This window comes from Podarcis vaucheri (assembly GCF_965113315.1).
Source record: "Podarcis vaucheri genome assembly, chromosome: 11".
Classification (NCBI taxonomy): domain Eukaryota; kingdom Metazoa; phylum Chordata; class Lepidosauria; order Squamata; family Lacertidae; genus Podarcis; species Podarcis vaucheri.
The window spans coordinates 61331913-61352049 of NC_138749.1; the positions used below are offsets into that span (position 1 = coordinate 61331913).

General features: G+C 43.5%; 1 protein-coding gene across 6 annotated transcripts in view; it reads right to left on the reverse strand.

Moving 5' to 3' along the window:
- The window catches only part of LOC309542677 (transducin-like enhancer protein 4), a 125774-nt gene extending 106027 nt beyond the window's left edge, over positions 1 to 19747 (reverse strand). For 3 of the 6 annotated variants that reach the window (XR_014224358.1, XR_014224359.1, XR_014224360.1), the window contains exons 1-4: positions 19305 to 19746; positions 18316 to 18413; positions 16954 to 17017; positions 15468 to 15512 (exon numbers count right to left, since the gene is read on the reverse strand). Coding sequence is in view for 1 of the 6 variants with exons in the window: in XM_082241568.1 (XP_082097694.1) it covers positions 15468 to 15512; positions 16954 to 17017; positions 18316 to 18413; positions 19305 to 19349 (252 nt within the window). In the remaining 5 variants the exon portion in view is untranslated. Of the gene's footprint in view, positions 1 to 15467; positions 15513 to 16953; positions 17018 to 18315; positions 18414 to 19304 lie in introns of those variants that run through there. The other 3 variants (XR_014224357.1, XM_082241568.1, XR_014224361.1) reach the window with 2 other exon arrangements.
- Positions 19748 to 20137: the final 390 nt, after the last annotated feature.

Consider the following 20137-nt stretch of genomic DNA (forward strand, 5'->3'; position numbering starts at 1 on the left):
TCTAGGTTCCCTCACCCCCTGTACAATGCATATGGCTCTCTCTCCTGCACCCACTATCTATCCCCCTTTTCTCTTTCCCTCTCCCTCCTCTCCATTTACTCTATCCTTACCCACAACTTATTTCACCAGCAGTAGCACTATGCAACATCGGGAAGGTGCAAATTGCAGCGTAAGAGTAATGAAAGGTACAAGGCCACAGCAACCCTGCTACAGCGACAGCCATGCCTCAAATGGCTTTGATACATTGAATGGGAGCATGTAAGCGCAGCTGCATCTTTCTCCCTGGAACTCAGTGGGCAATGAGACTCGTCAGCTGCCAGATCTTGCACTGCTGATTACAAATACTTGAGGAGCAAGTCGTCCTCCATCAGTTCACCAGAAAGTGGTGTTGGGGGTAGGCAGGGAGGTAATGCATCTTAAGCACATTGTCTCTCCCCCCTCACAGAAATCCAGAAGTGCTTTGGTCACTCCTGTGAGATTAGGATCCTCCCATTTGTCTGAGACTCCCCCCCCCATTTCCCCCTGTTTGGGTGTCTGCATCCATTTCAACATTCACAATTTCCTAACTTTGGGCTCTGCTTTTTTCTGCTAGGCCAGTTCCTAGCCAAGCTTCTTCCGACTGGCCGGTTCTGGCATGGCTGTTAAGTACAGAGGAAAAACCGCTTGTCCCTAATACCGGCTCACAGAAGCCTTTGGGGGCATTTAGAAATAGCATGTTAAATTGCTACCTATGTGCCAATCATGTAGAGCTTGTGTGCAACAAAAAAGTAACATTTGAGAAACAGGTTGAAAATTATTACTATTTGCCAACCCATAAATTACTGCCTTGGGCCACAGATTTCTCACTTGTGCTATTCAGTGTCCATTCTGACAGTGTCTTCTGGTCTGCATTTCACACTTGTAGACCGGCTTGTGACAGAAAACCTGCCATGGCTCAGTTAGAGAACCACCAGGGATTAGCAATTCCCCACTGGCCCCCACCCCTGCAGTCACATCCCATGCTAGCCTCCTCCCCAGTTGCCATCCACAAGTTGGGTGTGTGTCTGCAGTAAGGAAGCACAAAGCCCCCGCCCCCCCACTCCCGCAGCAATTGTTAATTACAGGACAGCTGTGTCAGGTAAAGGCTGATGGCGCAAGGACCAAATCACCACCCCAGTGAGTTAACAAGGCCCATTTTGTCTTTTATCATGACTAATAAGGCACAAATATATAATTACATTGCACTAAACATAATTCACATGTGCAAACACACAAAGAGACAATGCACTTAAGTACCTGGGAACACTGTGATCTGCACAGAATCACTTATTGCAGAAAAGTCCTACACATACTACTTTAATTGTAGAGATAAAGCAAACACTGCTTTTCACTCATAGTCAAAATATTCATTTACTTGAATAAAAACTCCTAATTTATCAAAGATCTCTGCCAATATTTGTTTCAGATCTTGTTTTAAGCTTGAATAGTATCACTTAACACTCCTACTCCTCACATCAACCTAGACTCCTCCATCCTTGTTATTTCAACTGATGGGTTATTTTTATCTTTTCATTCACAACCGTCAAACTACAATATTCTTCCCTGATCAGATTCTCCTTTCTTGCCAAACCATTCCCTCAAGTGCTTTTCTCCACACTTTCTAAATCCAGTTGCAATTTCTATGTTTTTTTGAACTAGAATACAGTAAAAACAAGAATACCCCATGATTGTGTTCTCAGGTATTTTGCTGGCTACAGAAGTAGTTCCTCAAAGGATTAATACATGAGATGGGAACAATCACTTGGAACTAGAATTCTACTATGCATGTTAAAATATTTTTTTCTGTGGCCAACAAGAAACTACATTTTAAAAAAACAAACACAGAAGCAGAAAAGTCTCAAGCCAGGACTCAAAAGTAGCATTGACTTACAATACTTAATGTACTCAATGCATTTCAACATATAGGGTTGGGTTCAAAAGATCCTATCTCAATTTAATAAACCAAGATATGCTAGAGTCTTTTGCCAACACGCACAATATGTTCTCTCCTCATCTATATGAAATGAGAAGTCTCCACCGAACCATTTCAAGCAAACTTGGAAACTATGGTTACTAGCTATGAAACAAGCCAGGATCTTAAATCATAGTTTGAATGGTTTTTTTAAGACAGTGGACCTCCAGATGTTGTTGGACTACAACTCTCATCAACCCCAGCCAGTGTGGCCAATGGCAAGTGGCGATGGGAGTCCAGCAACATCTGTGGCATCAAGGTTCCCCTTGGTTTACGACCCTAACTGGAGACTTATTTCATTCAAGTACACATGAAGGAAGAAGAGAAGGGGCTACATGCAAAGCAAAATGACTTGTGCCCAAGTTGAAATATGGTAGTCTGAACACAGCCATTGTCTTTCACTGGAGGCAAAGAGATTGCAACTTGTTTTATGCTTGAATAGAGCTTGCAAACTGCTGTGGTTACTGACTGGCCTACGTCTACAGGGAATGCAAGACGCTTCTGGTGAAGATTTCATGTTTGAACATTAAGCCATGCAAATAAATTCCACTGTTGAGCTTTGCAGTTTTTTTTTTTTTTGTGTTGCTCCTCTCTTCTTCTGTGCTGAAACTACACCTTCAGTCGCTTCTTAGCTAAACTCTCTTTTCCCACAGTGTTAAAACACCGTCTCCTCACCAGTATAAAAAAGATCCTTCCAATGAAGAAAAGCAATTAAGCCAAACAAACTGGGCTTCAGAAAGCTGCATTAAGTGGGGTTCATTTCAGTTCCAAAAGGTTGCTAATTCATAGGAACACAGGAACCTGCCTTGTGCCAAATCAGGCTCCAAGGCCCAGCGCAGAACACACCCACTAGGAATGGCTTTCCAGGATTTCAGACGGGAGTCTCCGCTCGCCCTACCTGGACATGCCAAGGAATGAACCTGGCACCTTCTGCATGCAAAGCACATCATGCTCTACCACTAAGCCATGGCCCTTCCCTAATGGACGCAAGCAGTGACAAGTCTGGCCACTAAATAAATATTTTTACAGACTTCCTTTCATCTAGCATCAGGATTTCACACAATAGTACCGTGACGGGAGAAACTGCACTTGCTGAACTTCTCACCTGAAAAAAGGAAGAAGAGGAGGAAGAACTGAAGCACAGCTGAAGGCCAAGTGTCATCAAACTGAGTGGCTCAGACTCTCGGTGATGACATTAATCTTCTGTAGCCCATTTTATCTGTGCAACACAAAAACACTGACAAGGCCCAGTGGCCTTCAGCTCTCTCTGCTCTCTCCTCAATAGGTAGCAATCACAACTCATAACCCCCCCCCCCCCAACTGCACTTCTTTCGTCAACACACAGCCTCAACCTATAGCTGGTAGATTTTTTTTTATTACTCTTTTTTTCATTCTATTTCACCATCCCTCTGCAGTATTAAATTTCCACACAGCTTTTTTCTGTCAGTGCCTACAAGTACCAAAATGTTTTATTAAGTCTTTGCAGAGAGCATATGCTGCTCTTGTTGTATTTTGATTTGTTGATTCTGGGTCCAAACTCTGAAAAGGCAAGGGGAAACGGGTCCCTCAGCTTTCAGAAATGCTTTTCTAAGACAGTAAATCTGCATCCCTGGCCTGAGGATGCAATTGAAAGCACAGTTGATGGATTAACCACAGCATTACCATATGCCTTATTTACTGTTTCTATACTGGTGGTGCTAGAGGCCAGTAGTGGGTTAGTGGCTTCTCATCATCTAGTTAGCCTTTCATTTTTGTTCAATACCTTCCTAAATAAAGTGGCGAGGGGAATTGCAATCTAAAATGAATATGGGGATTTGGAGACTCAGGCATACAAGTTGAAAAGAGAAACATAACACCAAGGAGAACGTTTCTCCAGAAGGTTGCAGTAAAGCTTATGGCACACAGGGATGCATTGCACACAGTAATATGTGGGGTGTCGGTAGGGTGGAGGCTGTGGCCTCACAGCCACAAAGAGAACTGGGATGTGTGATATTTTACACTGCACACCCCAAGAGGAAACAGAACAGTCATGGTATAAAAAGCCATGGAGAATGTATGTTGGCCCATCATGCTACCCCAGAAGGCAAGCGTGGAAACCGTATAGTTATGACCCAGAAAGCAATAGGAATGCAGTCGTGCAGTTGAAGAAATTGTCTAGTTTGAATGAGTTGAGGCGCTAAGCTTTTTCACACTTACCTGTGAGTAAGTTTCATTTAAACATGCATGCATAAATCTGCATGAGGAGCAAGCCTGGGCACTGATTCTTGCGGTGCTATTTTTCATGAAAAAGAGGTGCCGGAACTCACCATGAACTTCTCCCTCGTTCTTAGAATGGCATTGGTGCCCACCTGACAGGTGCCAGAACCCACATGAGAGGTGGTGAAACCGAGTTCCTGTGAGTTCCAGCTGAAAAAAGCCCTGCATAGTTGTATAATATAGTGGCAGCCTTTTATCATCCTTCTAAGGGCTCAATTCTTGAATGCAGAAGCAGGCATTGAAAGCATTTTGAGATGGTTATTATCAAGTGTATTCACTGGAGAGGAAATACTTCTTACTCTTGTTCCTATTTATTTATTTAAAACAATTCAGGCACCACCCCTTATTTGAAAACAGTAAGGCAGTTTACAGCCAACTAAAATAGAAGTTCATTAACAACAGTGCATTGAAAACAAGAGCAATAAATACAGTCACATACATAATTAACTAAAATGCAACAAGGCATACTAATGAGCTCCAAGGCCTGAGTCAAGAAGTTGGTTTTCAACAAGTGCTGCAAACACATCACTGCCCTAAACCTGGCCTGGTAGCCAGCTGGCAGCCAATGCAATTCTTTTGAAAGCAGTGTTTCATGCTTGTTGTAAATGGCTGCACTTAGCAACCCCGCCATGGCATCCTGCTCCAGTTGCAGCCTCCTGACTCGCCTCAAGGGCTTTATAAAGTACTAATGCATGAGTTGCAAGGCTATTGCAGTTCAGGCATGGTGAGAGCTACCACATCTAAAGCTGGTGAAAGGTGTTCCAAGTCACTTCAGTCCCCAGTGGTGACTTTGAAAGGAAAAGCACTTGTTCCTTCAACCCTGTCTAGAACAAGCAAATTAGACCCAGGAAGCCCACTACCACCCACAAGGTCTTTGTCTTAACAGGATCCAACCTCATTCAGTTCACCACTGCGCCAAACCTAAGAACAGCCTGGCCCAGAATTTACATGACCACTCCTGACACAGACGACACCAAACTGCATTTTTGGTTACATCAGCATACTTCCAAATTTTCATGTATGGAGAAAACCTGATTGCAACAAGTCAAAGAACCCAAAATGAAACTATATATATATATACATACACACACACACACACACACACACCTTCTGACCTTGACAATCAAGTTCAGTGATTACTACAGCCCAGGATGCGGGCAGCCAAGCACAGCTGACCAGGTCCAACTCAACCTTGCCTTTGGTATAAAGCAGGAAGGGAGAACACAAGTTCAGGAAATGTGGCCTCAAAAGGAGAAGCATCACCAAAATCAGAACTAGTATCTCTACGGGTTTTTTAAACCTGCAATAAAATCCCTATTTAGAAGGGGAAAAAAGCTTACATGAGAACTTATTTTGTGGTATGTAAGCATGGGGTGTTTTCACACATCAGGTAACCACAGACAAGGAGAGGCTTTTGAGCGAATATAGATACACAAAACACACTCAGAGAGTATTCACGCCTTCAGTGCTAAAGCAACTACTGAAAACAAGAATGAAATGAAGGAAGGAAGGAAGGCTCCATTTTGTTCATCATCAGAGCCCTTCAGACTAACACACAATCACCATCGGGGACCTTGAAATGAATCAAGTATTTCCAAACACATGTCAGAAATGATTTTAGAACCTGAAAAGACTTCATTTTAGCAGGCAACACTTTCATGATTTTGAGTTATTTATTTCATCTATTTTTATCCACCCTAGGATCTCAGGGCGGCCTACAAATTAATAAAAATGCAAGAAACCTAACAGACAAACAAGAACAAATAAGAAACATGCCTAAAATAAATTAAAGAACCATCATAGAAACCATCTTCTGGGACCAACTCAATGCTTTTCAAACAATAAACACTAATGCCAGAAGCAACTTGGAAAGGCCTGGTAGGTGCCAAAATATCCTGGGGTTGTGGGTGGCACTGCGGTCCAAACCACTGAACCTCCTGGACTTGCCAATCGGAAAGAGCTACCGTCGCTCTGTCCCAGCTCCAACCTAGCAGTTCAAAAGCATACCAATGCGAGTAGATAAATAGGTACAGTGGTACCTCAGCTTACATATGCTTCAGGTTACAGACTCCGCTAACCCAGAAATAGTACCTCAGGTTAAGAACTTTGCTTCAGGATGAGAACAGAAATCGTGCTCCTGCGGCGCGGCAGCAGCAGGAGGCCCCATTAGCTAGGGTGGTACCTCAAATTAAGAACAGTTTCAGGTTAAGAATGGACCTCTGGAACAAATTAAGTACTTAACCCAAGATACCACTGTACTGCTGTGGCAGGAAGATAAACGGTGTTTCCATGCACTCTGGCGCTCATTACGGTGTCCCGTTGCACCACAAGCGGTTTGGTCATGCTGGTCACATGACCCAGAAATCTCTCTGCAAACGCCAGCTCTCTTGGCCTGAAGCAAGATGAGCACTGCAACCCCATAATCACCTTTGACTGGACTTAACCGTCCAGGGATCCTTAATCCTTATCTCCTAGGGGAGATTCCACAACTGAGGCACCACAAACCAATCAGATAATGACTAAAGGCGCACAACTTGGGAACACATGAGCAGCCAAATGGAAGCCTGAGAAAGGGCCTGGTTAACCTCTCCAGATTTTATCTACCACAGTCTACAATTCAGATCACATCTGGCTACTTTTGCATTATCAAGATGAGTATTGTTAGTCATATTCTACCTACTTCCTAAAATCTCTCAAAATGTCAACACAGAAATGTAACTTTAGATATGGCTATGAGGAACAATCATAGAATCAGAGTTGGACAGGACTCCAAGGGCCATCTAGTCCAACCCCCTGCAATGTAGGAATCTCAGCTAAAGTATCCATGACAGGTGGCCCTCCAACCTCTGCTTGAAAACCTCCAAGGAAGGAGAGTCCACCATCTCTATTGAGAGTCTGTTCCACTGTCCAACAGAAGCTTTTTCTGAATGTTTAGTCAGAAACTCCTTTCTTATAACTTGAAGCTACTGGTCTGAGTCCTACCCTCCAGAGCAGAAGAAAACAAGTATGCTCCCTCTTTCAATGTGACAGTCCTTAAGATATTTGAAGATGGCTATCATATCTCCACTCAATCTCCTCTTTTCCAGGCAAAACATGCCCAATCTCCTTCAAGCGCTCCTCATAAGGCTTAATTTCCAGTCTTTTACCATTAACAGTCAGAGCCAAAAACTGAAAGCAGTCCATGCTATAAATATTTGAATTATCAAGTGAATGATAAGCTGAAGATGTTCCAAAATAGTTTAAGTTAGTAGGAATAAATGTGTAAATATTTGGAGTCTACAAAGGAAAATAAAGTAAACTTCCTACATTTATTTTTAGTGATACATCAAACCCCGCACAAAAGGACTATGAAAGGACAACTTGAGTTTGGGCTGAAAGCAAGCACATTCTAATTTGGACCAGACTAATTGAAATGAATGACCATGACATTACATAACCCCTAGTGGTGCAGAAATAAAACTGTTAGCACATTTGCAAAGCTAAGCAGGGTCCAGTATGGTTTCCTGTTGGATGGGAGACTACTGTGTGCATTGCAGCTGTTGGATTAAATGACCCTCAGAGTTCCTTCCAGTTCCAGATCTCTATGGTTCTATAAACTAAAAGAGGGAAATGTACACATGCATGCTTTCCAAAAACAAAAGTGTCCTGCTCACTGAGTTAAATAGCATGCAGTATGTTTTCGCCATGAAAAAATGCCACTGCTGAAGGGCAGATAAAACTGTATTGTGATCCACAAATCCCTAATTGGCCACCCTGCTCTGGAATATGACCAGCTGGATATTAACCTGGAGGACTCCAGCCCACATGTCTGCAAAGGAAATCAGAGAAAGAAAAAAGTAGGGGGAGGGCCTTAACTGTTCAGAAATATTAGAAGAGAATCTATATTCTTTTTCTTGGTTAAAAATCACAACATAGGACACCGGCTAAACAAAAAACAACATGTTCCTTAATATGGCTTTTCTAGCTGTTGATTATAAATGTAGCATCCAAATCCAAAGACTTGCTACACAGTAGAATAAATGTTTAGAAGAATGGTGGTCACCAATTGTTGCAACAGTGCAATATAGTAATATGATGTTATGCCAGCCTCATGGGCTGTTGCTCGCAGGCTGCAACGCTGGCATAAATATTTAGGTCTTAACTTCAATGGACTGACAATTGGTCCAGTGTTTACACTCTTCAATTAAGAGGAATATTAGAGGCTTTGTTGATTAGAGGCTCACCATTACAAGCTGACCTATGTTTGCCAATTAGCATCAGACCTGCTGAGATCAGTTCTGCTTTGTAGTGCAAAAAAAAAAAGCATGGAATAAATGGCATTCACTACACGTCACAGACATCAAATTTTTCAGAGAGCCAATAGCATGACTTTCTCCCAACATGTAGCCAAACACTTTCTGAAGCAAATGGTGCGCTCAGAACTATCAAGTTCCAAATGGGCACTGAGCTTATATAATCACACAAACTCGTCTCTCTTATTTTTCAAGTATGGAGTTTAATTGCTCCAGAATAATTAGAACAAATCAAACTCAATCAGCCCTAATATTTCTATTTATGAATATGCAGCAATTAATAAGAACATGGATAAACATGATGGAAAACTCACTTGTATCATCACGAACATCCCAGACTGTACATAGCAATCACGTTTGACAGAGGTAAACATCATATTGCTGTTTCAAGGTGTGCCTCTATTCACTCTCTGTGTGTTTACTATGGAAAATGCCTTGCGTGCAGCCTAAAAAGTAGCATGAGCCAACTTCTTACCAAATGGGCCCAACTGGTACGCTGCTGCTGCCACATCAGTTTTTCTCCCTCACAGTATGTGAAGTGCGGATAAAAGAGCTAAATCTTTAGACATCTGGATGGTGGATGTTTAAGGATGTGGCCATGTTAACCCACGTCGTATGTTTTTGCTTTGCAAAATGTCAGTGTAACTGCATCAAGGCAAAATAGGTATCCCATTCGCCATGCATACCCGTGGGGCAATGGAACGTTATAGAAGCAGTCTTTTTTTACTATTATTTATTTATTATTTCTCAAATATATGAAAATCTAATTATACAAATGATTCTGTTCTTTCCAGGCAGTGCAGGTAAACGAGGCTTATGCTAAACTGAGTGATACAGCGCGGAAATTAGTGCCTTTCAAAAAAGGGGGGGGGGAACAAATTGGTATTTAGAGCATATCAGCCTCAATCCAGCTATCCCGAGAGTAACTGATCCCTTTCCTGCTACAGCAATGAAAGATACTATGCCCCTGCAACTGAGGTCCTGCAACAGCAAACCTCATTTTATTAAAGATGTACATTTTATTTTAAATTTGGAACAATACAACTTCATAAAAAAACCAAACAAGAATATCCTATTTTCAAATTCTCTGCTCCTGTTCCCAAGTGTATGGCTCTGTTTACAAGAATCTCCTCCTGCTGACAAACCCTTGCTTCCCCCATCCTCCAGTGTCCAAAGAGCTGTGGCCATAGGAGCGCTCTAGGAAGGTGAGGTCCAAAATGAGCTATTTTGGCTTAATCAGTTTCACAATACATGCTTAATCATCTTAAACTAGGACACATGAAGTCTGGCCTTCATACTGATTTGTCAACCCATTTTATATTTTAAAACTTGATGGAAAATCTCAGGGTTAGAAAATCACACGGTTAGAACCTTAACACGGTGAGACACCACAATCTTTTACATTTTCACTTCTAGTGTATCTGATGTTAAACCTCCCAGTTCTTCTGCCAGCTCCTACTACATTGCTGGTATCTCAATTAAATCTCTCCTACTGTCTATAAATGGAGAGAAAACTCAAGAGGTGCAATTCTAGTGGGTTCCTCAGCTTTCCTCCAGAATAGCGGGCAACATCTCTCCAGCTACGGATCAATATAGTACACATACATTGTGCAACCTTATGCAATCCAAAAACATTTCAGGTAATCAGAAAGATAAACAGAGAGAAATGTCATTTAAACAATTACACTCCTTTTTCTTAATTTCCACAGATCACAGAGTTGTGTGTTCAGAATGTAAAGAGAGATACGCTCGTCCCAACAGAGAGGATCCTTGATCACGGCGAGTTCTGTCCCACACATGACATTCCTCTGCAGATGGGATCTGAACACCGAGCTGTTCTCAACACTTGAGTGAATAAGGAAGCCTGTACAGAGTATAAGTGGAGGCAGCTACTACTTGCAAGAAGAAGCTGCAAACCAACAAACAGCAGCTGCTTCTGTTTGCTTGCTGCTCACCTGCTCAGGTAGACACACTCTGCCACTCAGGAAAACAGGCCACCAAGAGCGGCTGGGAACAGCTCCAGTTTGCTTGTCGGACACACACAGAATGTGGTGGCAAATCTCTCTTTTGTCCCCTCTAGGAAAAAGAGTGAAATGTGCGTACCTGAGGATGGGGTGGTACCAAGCCCTGATCTGGTACCAAGACAATGGCATCTGGCACTGGCTTTCCACTACAGGTGGGTCAGGGGTTGACGTGAGCCCTCATTTAAGTCAGAGACCTCAGCAACCCACTGACCCTTCATTACATTAGAGAATATACCCGTAGTTCTCAACAATATGAGTATTCTGTGGCCCCAGAGATGAAAAACAGTCAAAATCCAGCTCTAAATTAAACAAATGGATTTCCATCTTTGGTCTTTTACCAAAGTAATTTACTGAAGCTCCAGCAGTAAGCAGACTCAAGGCTAGGATGTCATACGAACCATATATCAACCCAGTCGGCAATAAATCTCCTCCCCCTCCAAGCTCTATGCTACTTTCTTAAATAGCTCACTATAAAGCCCCAACCTAATTAAAAACAGCTTCCTCTGCAAGAGCTGCCTTGATTTCACTTATTTACACATTAACTGCAGCCTCTGTTTGGCCAATCCAGCCCTATTCCCTGTACTATGCGGGGCCTTTTATCTGCCCTGGACAGCATTTTCTCCAGCAGATGAAGTAGATGCCGATTGATTTGCTGTCGAGCATGGTAAATTAATAGCAACAAATTGCTGAGGGCCCCATCTCACTGCACCACCATGCTTCGGCAGTTTTGCTTTATTTGCTCCATGATGGGCAGCAGTCAGGCCTCTTCAAGTCAATTTCTTCTTAACAACCTGCAATACTTTTCAATGGTGAAAATAGAGCTGTTCCTTGTAAGTCAGAAATCAATATCCTATTGCCCTTAGAAAATGCTAAACAAGCAGTATTGGCAATCCACTTGGTACCAGAGGGTATCAGATATAATGCAAATCCATACCGCTTCCCTCCTTGTAGTTATTACAGTTTGCTAAAAGGTTCCTAATGCCATTTATCATCATTTACCATCGACTACTGCAGCTACGATTATGATATCCTATCAGCTGGCCAGAGCCCTTTCATTTCTACTCAATTAATATTTTAGAAGCACTCAAATGGTTGTTGCCTAAGACTTGTAATAAAATTTACATGGATTGCAATGAAAGGGAGGAAGGAAAGAGGGGAGTACAGTGATGCTTCTGAAAAACGCACGCAGGAAAACAAATCATGCCATTCATGTCCCTGTGTCCAGCTCCAAGGTCTGATCTCCTGAAAATATCCATAGGAAAAGGAGTCAGTTTATCTGAGAATGCTTTCAACTAGGAAGAGCTTTGCTGAAAAACAAAAGGGCCACTGTAATCTCAACTCAGAAAAAACACACACGCAGAGAATGATATTTGCCTCCTATTTAACTTCCCACTGGTACTATTCATAACTGTCTTATCTGCAGCCAAGGGCTAATTCTTATTTTAATAGTGAATATTGGAGTAAAAGCACTTCAATTCCCGATTGACTAAAACGATGAGATTATTATACCCTATCATTATCAACTAATTAAAATAACAAAAATACAATCCAAAGCGTCAGAGAAATAGCACATCCATATGTTTTTGAATTTATGTAGACGTGCTAGTGTGTGCATGTGCTTTTAAGAAGGTTTGGCCCATTAAAAAATCCAAAAATATTTCAGGACACTAATGCCGTTAACAACACAATTACGGGCATGCTTGATTGGAAATAAATCCTACTGAATACAAGGCACTTTCTTCTTAGTAATATTCAGGACCAGAGCTTTATCAATAGCATCTTGCCACAGAGAGCATTGTTTATAATTTTTTTCACATCCCAAGGCAAAAACAAAAGGGGGGGGGCGAACACCACATTTTAATCTGACATCTCCCAACACACTTAGCCTACACTATTGATTTTAGCAGAGATTGCAAAACAACAAACAACAACAATTCTGTGCCACACGCCAGGGTTGTTGGTGTTGGCTGTCTGTTTTTTAATAAACCTAAATAATTCAGAAAACTAATTCTATCAGTCTAATGCTATTTACTCAGTTACCAAAATCTAAATTAATTATGTTCTCAAACATAATTGTTAAAAATTGGCAACATTATGCAGGCTTAATTAAGATTAAATCCAATTTGCTAAATGTACTTTAATTGGTACTAATTACATTAGCTTTCCTTTCAGAATGACAAATTCCCCATAGGTTTCACTTTAATAGTCTTCTATCAAAATCAACACAGGATGACTGATGATCAGCCTTGCGAAAGGGGAGGAGAAAGGGGGGGGGGAACCTTGCCACATCCTCTTCGCCCCCACCCTCAAGGCACACACACAGCGCCAGCCAGCTATGTGCATTTATCCTTTTATCAATTTGCTAAATCACAGTCATGACTCCATCACAGCCATCATTTTCTGTTCCAATGAAAAAATTCTCTAAAAATAAATACTTGGTGGCTGGGAGCAGCCAAGAAGAACAGACGTTTTAACAGAAAAATACACAAAGGTTTCAAATACCAGGGCCACCAATTACTAGGGTACTTCCAGGGACTCCAGGGAGCCCTACTTTTGAACCCGCCGAGACACAAATCTAATAAGCGAATAAGCCTAACCTGATCTTGAGAACTAGGCCCAATTATGCCGCAGGGCAACTTCGCTCCATTATTGCCTGCTTTCCATTACAAGGGCATCCAGCAACTACATCTGGAAAAGGAGCTACGAGAAACCAAGGCTGTCTGCCTAGGAAAACAAATAAAGATAGATAGGGCTCTGTGCTTTTTTCTTGGGGGGGGGGGGAGAAATGGAGGAGGGGCAGGAATAAAGGAAATATAATAAGTAGGTGGCTTGCGGAGCTGTCTGTATTCCATAATGTGATAAACTGCCCTCAGGATTTTTGTGTGATTGAATATAAGAGCAAAACCCACAAATAATCCCCAAAGCAGATCACTCTGCCTCAAATGGGTAAAATTTGGGCGGTGGGGGGAGGGCAGGACAAAGAGGCGGAGGTCCGAAGGCTTTGTCCCCTTGGAAGAAGGTGGCTTTCAGCAAGGGGAGCTTTCAATATTTCCATGATGTCAGATGGGGAAGTTTACTGGACGGGGTTGCAGGCAGGTGGGGAAATGCTATGATCCACATTACCAAGCCCACATATTACACTGCAGAGGAACAGAGATAAGACAATAAGATTCTTCAGAATGATAATTCTGCGAAGAACTTTCTTTGTTGCATTTCATTAGAGTCAGCAGCATGTGATAAAAAGTATTAAAAGAAGTGTTTTCTGCAAAGGTGGAGTGTTGACACTACTAATCTGAACAGAAATGACAGCGATGGAAGAACGATACTCTAATTAAACTCAATCCTTCAAAATCAGCACATTTTCAAATTAAATATAAAATTTACTCAGAGCACCCTGATGCAAGCAGTTTTCAATGTGAAATATTTGAAATAAAATTAAAGCCCACTTTTCTTTGTTTTAAACTGAGGCAGTGCAATTACATACTTTATATCTAGACTTTTCCACCTTCTAGGTTCCCCATGCCCAGAAGAAGAAGGGGGGGGGATTATATACGTATATTAAATTGTTCTCAATGTGTTCCTGAACAAACGGCTAATGGCTCTTTCTGTACACATACCAGAAACCACATAAACTAATCCATGAGGATTTTGGTTACCAATTTTGTTTAGATACAAAAATACTCTATTGTCCTTAAAAAAGGTAGATGGATGAGTTTTTACATCAAATTCAAGACATAACAAAGTTTTCCTGACTTCAAAAGGTTTTGAACAATTCCTCGCAATGGACACTAACAATTCTTCCCAATAGCTCACAGCACTAATTAATTTTAATATTAACCATTAACCCAATGGATACTTGCACGTGTCCTCAACATCTGAATTGGCACAATTAAAATGAACTGAATTGCAGGCAAAACCTGTTATGTTACAGAATAGGAAATTTAAGCTAGTAGACACTAGACAGTGTGTGTTACTATTATGCCCAGTTTAGCAGGTTAACTATTGCGACAAACCCGCAGAAGTGTAAATACAGGAACAAACTACGAAGCAGTTACCAAAATTCTGAAGTCAAATTTTCTCACATACTATACAGAATTCAACACTTGATCAGAATTATGCTGCAGTGCTATGCGACTTCCATTACCACCTTCCCATAACTTTCAGCAATACACAATTCTAAAAAAACTTTGTTTAATCACACTTCTTCCCCAGGAAAGGTTAGCCTCATTCAGTGAGTTACCTAAAAACAAAAATTAACCTACCAGTCGTGGCCTAACTGCTGGTGTCTACAACCAGGGCGGCACATCAGTATAAGCTCATCTGCCGTGAAGAGTGTTTGGCACTGAAGCGCAGGATTTCCTGAGGTGGTCCACATAAAAGGACCCAGAGGCAGGCTTTCTCATTCCGCATCAACTTCCTTTTTTCATTCTACAGATCTCAAGAAGTTCACCAACTTACACATCCAGCAACTTTAGAAGACAAGTGGCCCCTTCACCATACACAGACTGGTCTCAGGTCCACTGCCCATCAGCTCATCTACAAGGCAGTAGGCTTCAACTCAGACAGCTCGTACCTAAAATTCTGATTTTGTTATCAACAGGCAACAACTGGACTACTTGCAGGCAGAGATTATTCACACAACTGTTACCAAATCCAACAGCATTTATCCAACACAAATCCAACACAGGCATTTTAGGGAATGTTCGCAAAATATTACGACCACCTACACCTGCCTGCATAAGGCTCTTATGGCACGTTCAAAGAACCACAGTTTGTCCCGGTGAGCAAAAAAAAAAAAAAATCAAAATCTTGTCTACAATTTGAGTGAAAGAAGTGCTGTAGTTTAAGTGGATTAAAAATTGAAGAAAACAGTAACTTTATAAAAAGAAGGAATGTGTTACCTACCTGTTTATGCATTTCTATATTCAACCCGTAGGACATTTCATAATACTAAGAAGAAAGAAGAAAATGAACTCATTTTAGAATATGTAATCATACAAACACACACAATTTGCAATCTTTTGAAAGCATATGCAGCATAATGTAACTAAGCTGAATCTCCTCAAATCATACACATTCCTAATTTGTGTTAGTCTGCTTTTAATTCTACATTTGTTTAAACTACCACTCAAAAAAGGAGGGGGTGAAGGAAATCACACACATGCATACCAGAAAGGAAAAATGACAAATACAATTATTAAAGATCAGACAGAGCCCAAGTATACATTTTGTTCCACAGCACCAATTTAAGATGGTAAAATGTTGGAAATGCTAGAAAGCAGACAGGGTCATAAATCAGCAATGTAGAGGAGACTTTTCTTTCGATATTTTAAATTAAAAACATGAAATGACTACAAGCAAATATAGGCTTTGCAAAGAAATAAAACAGCAGAGCGTTTCAGATTCAAAGCAGACACACAATTGTGTGTGTGGTTAAAAAAAGGAAAAGGAAAACCCTGCGTTCCTGTATTGCAGGATAGCTCGGCTTCGCCAGTTAGTACCATATGCACAAGGAACATCAGAACATGTGAAGGCCAGAATAGAAGCTTTGATGGATAGCTTTTGCTCTGGCTAGAAGGCGGCATATCTCAAGGTTACTGTCCTCCTTAAAACAGTCACTCCATCACATAAAGAAAGCAATTATTTCCTCATATAAACAGATGAGCAGATAGAAAACAGGTCTTTGGGTGTCATCCCAATCCATCAGAAAATTAGGTGTTTAGGGATTCATCATATGCCAATCATTGCTGCAGGGAGTCCTCAAATACATACTGGGGAGGGGAGAGGTCCTTTCTACAAAAACTCTGGTCACCAACGTCCTCAATTAACCATGAAGCCTTTAATTGGCAGCTCTTAAGCAACAGGTTTAAGAACTAAGACTTTTTATTAGAGTGCTGGTTCTCTTTGCCTTGCCTCTTAAAATGTAAATATCTTTCTCTGAAAGGACAAATTTATTCTGCAGATCAATGGCAGGTGGAAGCATAGATTGGAAGCTTTTGTCTTGAACACTACATGCAAACTCGGATACGCCTCTGACCAGCTAATCATATTTTCATCAATATGTCAAAGGGTAAGGAATTCTTTATACTTAAAGCACCAAGAGTCTTCAAGGACCTTCTGCCATGCAAGACCCATTGGGTGCTGGAGTGAACACACTCATTTCACACAAGAAAGTCCAAGTGGATTGTTCCACTGAGCAGAAAAAATTATGTCAAAGCGCCTAATAGCAAGCAGGCGCAAAACCTTCAGGGCCAAGGTTTCCTAACGCAACCTTCATCACAACAGTGCCTCTTATCACTAGCTAGCTGACTGCCTCCAGCAACCTTCGTGTTCCTCTCTGTTCGTATACCACCCTAATAGACATTTTGAATTCGTTATGCCGCTTGCTTACCATGACATAATGCCGCTGCATCTCTGTCTTTTCACTGGCCAGTTTTTCACATTCTAGCTTTAAACTGTTCAAGAAAAAGAAACAGGCACACAGACAGCCATGAGTATTTAATAATGCCCCTTTGCATAGCCTCTCGATATATGAAAAGTCCCTGCAGGTTATCCTCTGTAATATTAATAAGAAGCCAAATTCAAGTAGTTAGAGCGAATCTATGATTTCCCTTGTCGATAAGATCCACTTGTCCTTTGCTCAAACCAAAATGCAGGAAAGTTTTCAGGCAAATGCATCTTGCGTGGGTGAGGTGGTGGTAGGGAAAAAAATGGTCAGAAAATGGAATTCTCAGGCAGGCGTCTTGACTGTCTTCGAAGGATAAATATCACCTGCTATTGTAGAATTCTTTCAAAAAGACCACTACTTAAGCTCCCTTTACGTGTGATCTCGCTTGCCCTTAAACGGGCAGTATAACTTTGAGTAACCACTCAAGATAGAAAGGGTTGAAAGGTTTTAGGCTTTTAAAGGAAGCAGCACAACAGCATCTACAAGTGACATCTTCTGAGTAATAAAGCCTTCTTGGCAGTCCCCCACCCCCAACACACACACACACTTAAGGTTGCAACAATCTTGAGAGTTGTTTGTCAAGAAGAGTATAAAAGTACTTCTACCCTAAGGATAATGAGAGAACACTCCAGCTCCAATTCCATTCTATCAGCACCTGACACGGCACATTGTCACGCAAGATATGAAGGAGTGGGGTCAAAACATTTAATTTAAGCAAAGATGTGCATGGGTGGGCGGGGGCGAGATTTCAAATCCTGTTGGCTTACACCCCTAGAACTGGGGCCGGGAGGGGGAGAAATCCTTGCCCAGCAGCTTCCAAGCCTCCTGATTCGCAAACACTTTGCTCCTGATGCTTTGCCCAATCCATAAGAGCACTTTTATTTGCCTTTTGCTTTTAGATTTGCCAAGACTAACCTTTTAAAGGCGTGTTTCCTCCACCTGGATTAATTCAGAAGAACTTAAAAAAAAAAAGAAGTACCTTTGATGAAGTGTTTGTGAACATATTCAGGGATATGTTTAAAAGCACACTCCTAGCATCGGAAACCTCCCTCAGTCAAGTGGGCACAGCTCCTTGCCAAGATAAAGGAGATGAAATGGCACCGTTCTATCAGGGCTGTGACCCGGGAAGGCTGCGCTTTGTTTTGTTTGGCAGAGTGGCGGGGAAGATGCTGTCTCTTTGTGATGAAGACAAGAGGATGATTTTTTAAAAGGAGAAGAGAGACGCATGCCCATGCCTGGAGGGGTGGCAGGGGGAGTGACAAGAGATCAGCAAACACAAGGATCAGGGAAAGTAAACATCATTACCTGTGGTACTGAGCCTGTAAAAACTGAAACTCCTCCTTAATCCGATCACAGGATTCGGAAATGGTGAATTTGAAGGGTTGCGCAGGCTGATGCGGTGCCTAGAAGCGGTCATCAGAAGGAAATGTTTTAATTACTCCTCAGCCCAGCCTCGCCATTGGCGCGCACAACACATACAAACATGCCTGCCCAGGTCACCCAGACATCAATCAGGAAAAGAGCAATTAAAACTCACTCGGGGCGCGAGGGGGGGGCGCGCACGGACACGCCGAGTGTTTTTGTCTTTCAATCACGCCCGTCCGGCTCGCCTCCCGCGCCCACCGAGCGGAGCCTCGTCCGCCCCTCCAGAAGCCGCCCAGGGAGGCGGCGGCGGCGGCTCCTCGGCGCATCTTCCCGCTCCAGCATGATAGCCAACCGACAGCACCAGCAAGGGCTCAAGGAAGGGGGGGGGGTCTTGTGTTGCCCCGCGGAGGGAGATGCAAGGGGGCCGAGGGCGGGGAAAGGGAACCGCAAGGCGCAAATGGGCAGCAGCAACGCACTGGGCAGCTAAACCGAATTAAGAGGACGGCGCCTCCGCTCCCTCTCCGCTTCATTTGCCTGCGACTCTTTCAAAGGCTAAGCAAGCCGGAAAGTACTAGGGAACCAGCCCCTGACACCGTAAAGCCTCGAAAGCCAAAGACAACAATAAGAAAATGGCTACAACTCAATTGTTTCGCCCAACTCTCCCTCCCACCTCTTCACCCTCCTCCTCCCTCGCTCATTTGCCTTCTCCAAGCGGGAGGCAAAGCGGAGGGGGGGGCAGATCTGTCTTTATTCTCGTCCACCGTCCCCAGCCTCCCTCCCTCCCTCCCTCCCTCCCTCCCCGGACCGACCGCACAGTTCCGCCCCTCCCATTTGGTAAACAAGACTTTCGGGGGAGGGTCGCGGGGGGGGAGACGCTGCTGGACCCCCAGCCTCGCCCCCAGCCCGCCCCGGGTCTCGCCGCTACTCACCGGGTGTCTGCTTTGAGGGTACATCTTGCTCAGATCGCGAATCATCCAAACCGATTTAGTGGGTGCTCTGGGCCTGGAAGAAAACTCGGCTCATGGATTTTAATTGCAGCGATGCAAAGGAGGGGATGGAGGCGGAGGAGGACGGGGCTGCCCGGCGCTGCGAGGAGCGTCTCCGGCTCTGCCCGCACCTTCCCACCCCGGGGGGGACACGCGAGAGGCGGCGGCGTCTGAGTCCCCGGCAGAAGGGGACCCGTGCAACATTCCCCGGGGGCGTCCCTGGCCAACAACCAGCCGCGCCGGCGAGGCTGCGGCCACTGCCCGCCGCTCCCACGCCCAGGGCCCTAGGCGCAGTCCGAAGGTCCAGGCGCCGCGGCGCTCCCGGCAAGTCCCGCTTGCGATGTCCCGCTTGCGGCCGGCGGGAGGCTGCTCATTCGCGGCCGGCCAGCGGCGCTGGCTCGGCGGCTCCCTCCTCGCTGGCTCGCTCGCTCGCTGGCTCTCCGGCGGTCCGAGGGTCGACGCTGCTCTGCCTTCACCGCGGCTGACCCGCCTCCGCCTCCGCCTGTCCCCCTCGGTGGCGAGCGAAGCAAAGGGAGAGGAAAACTCCGCTCATACCAAGCGCGATCCTCCCCGCAGCAGATGCCTCGCGCAGCCGCCTCTTCCGTTTGAAAACTTTTATGGATCTTAGTTGTTGGCCCTTCGCGACCAGGCAGATGAGAGAGAGAGAGAGAGGGAGGAGGCGGGGGGAGGAAGAGAAGGAATCCTTTTTTTCTTGAAAGCCACCAGGAACTCCCGAGATGAAAAGAATGTGTTGTTTTCACTCCCGTCTCTTTTCT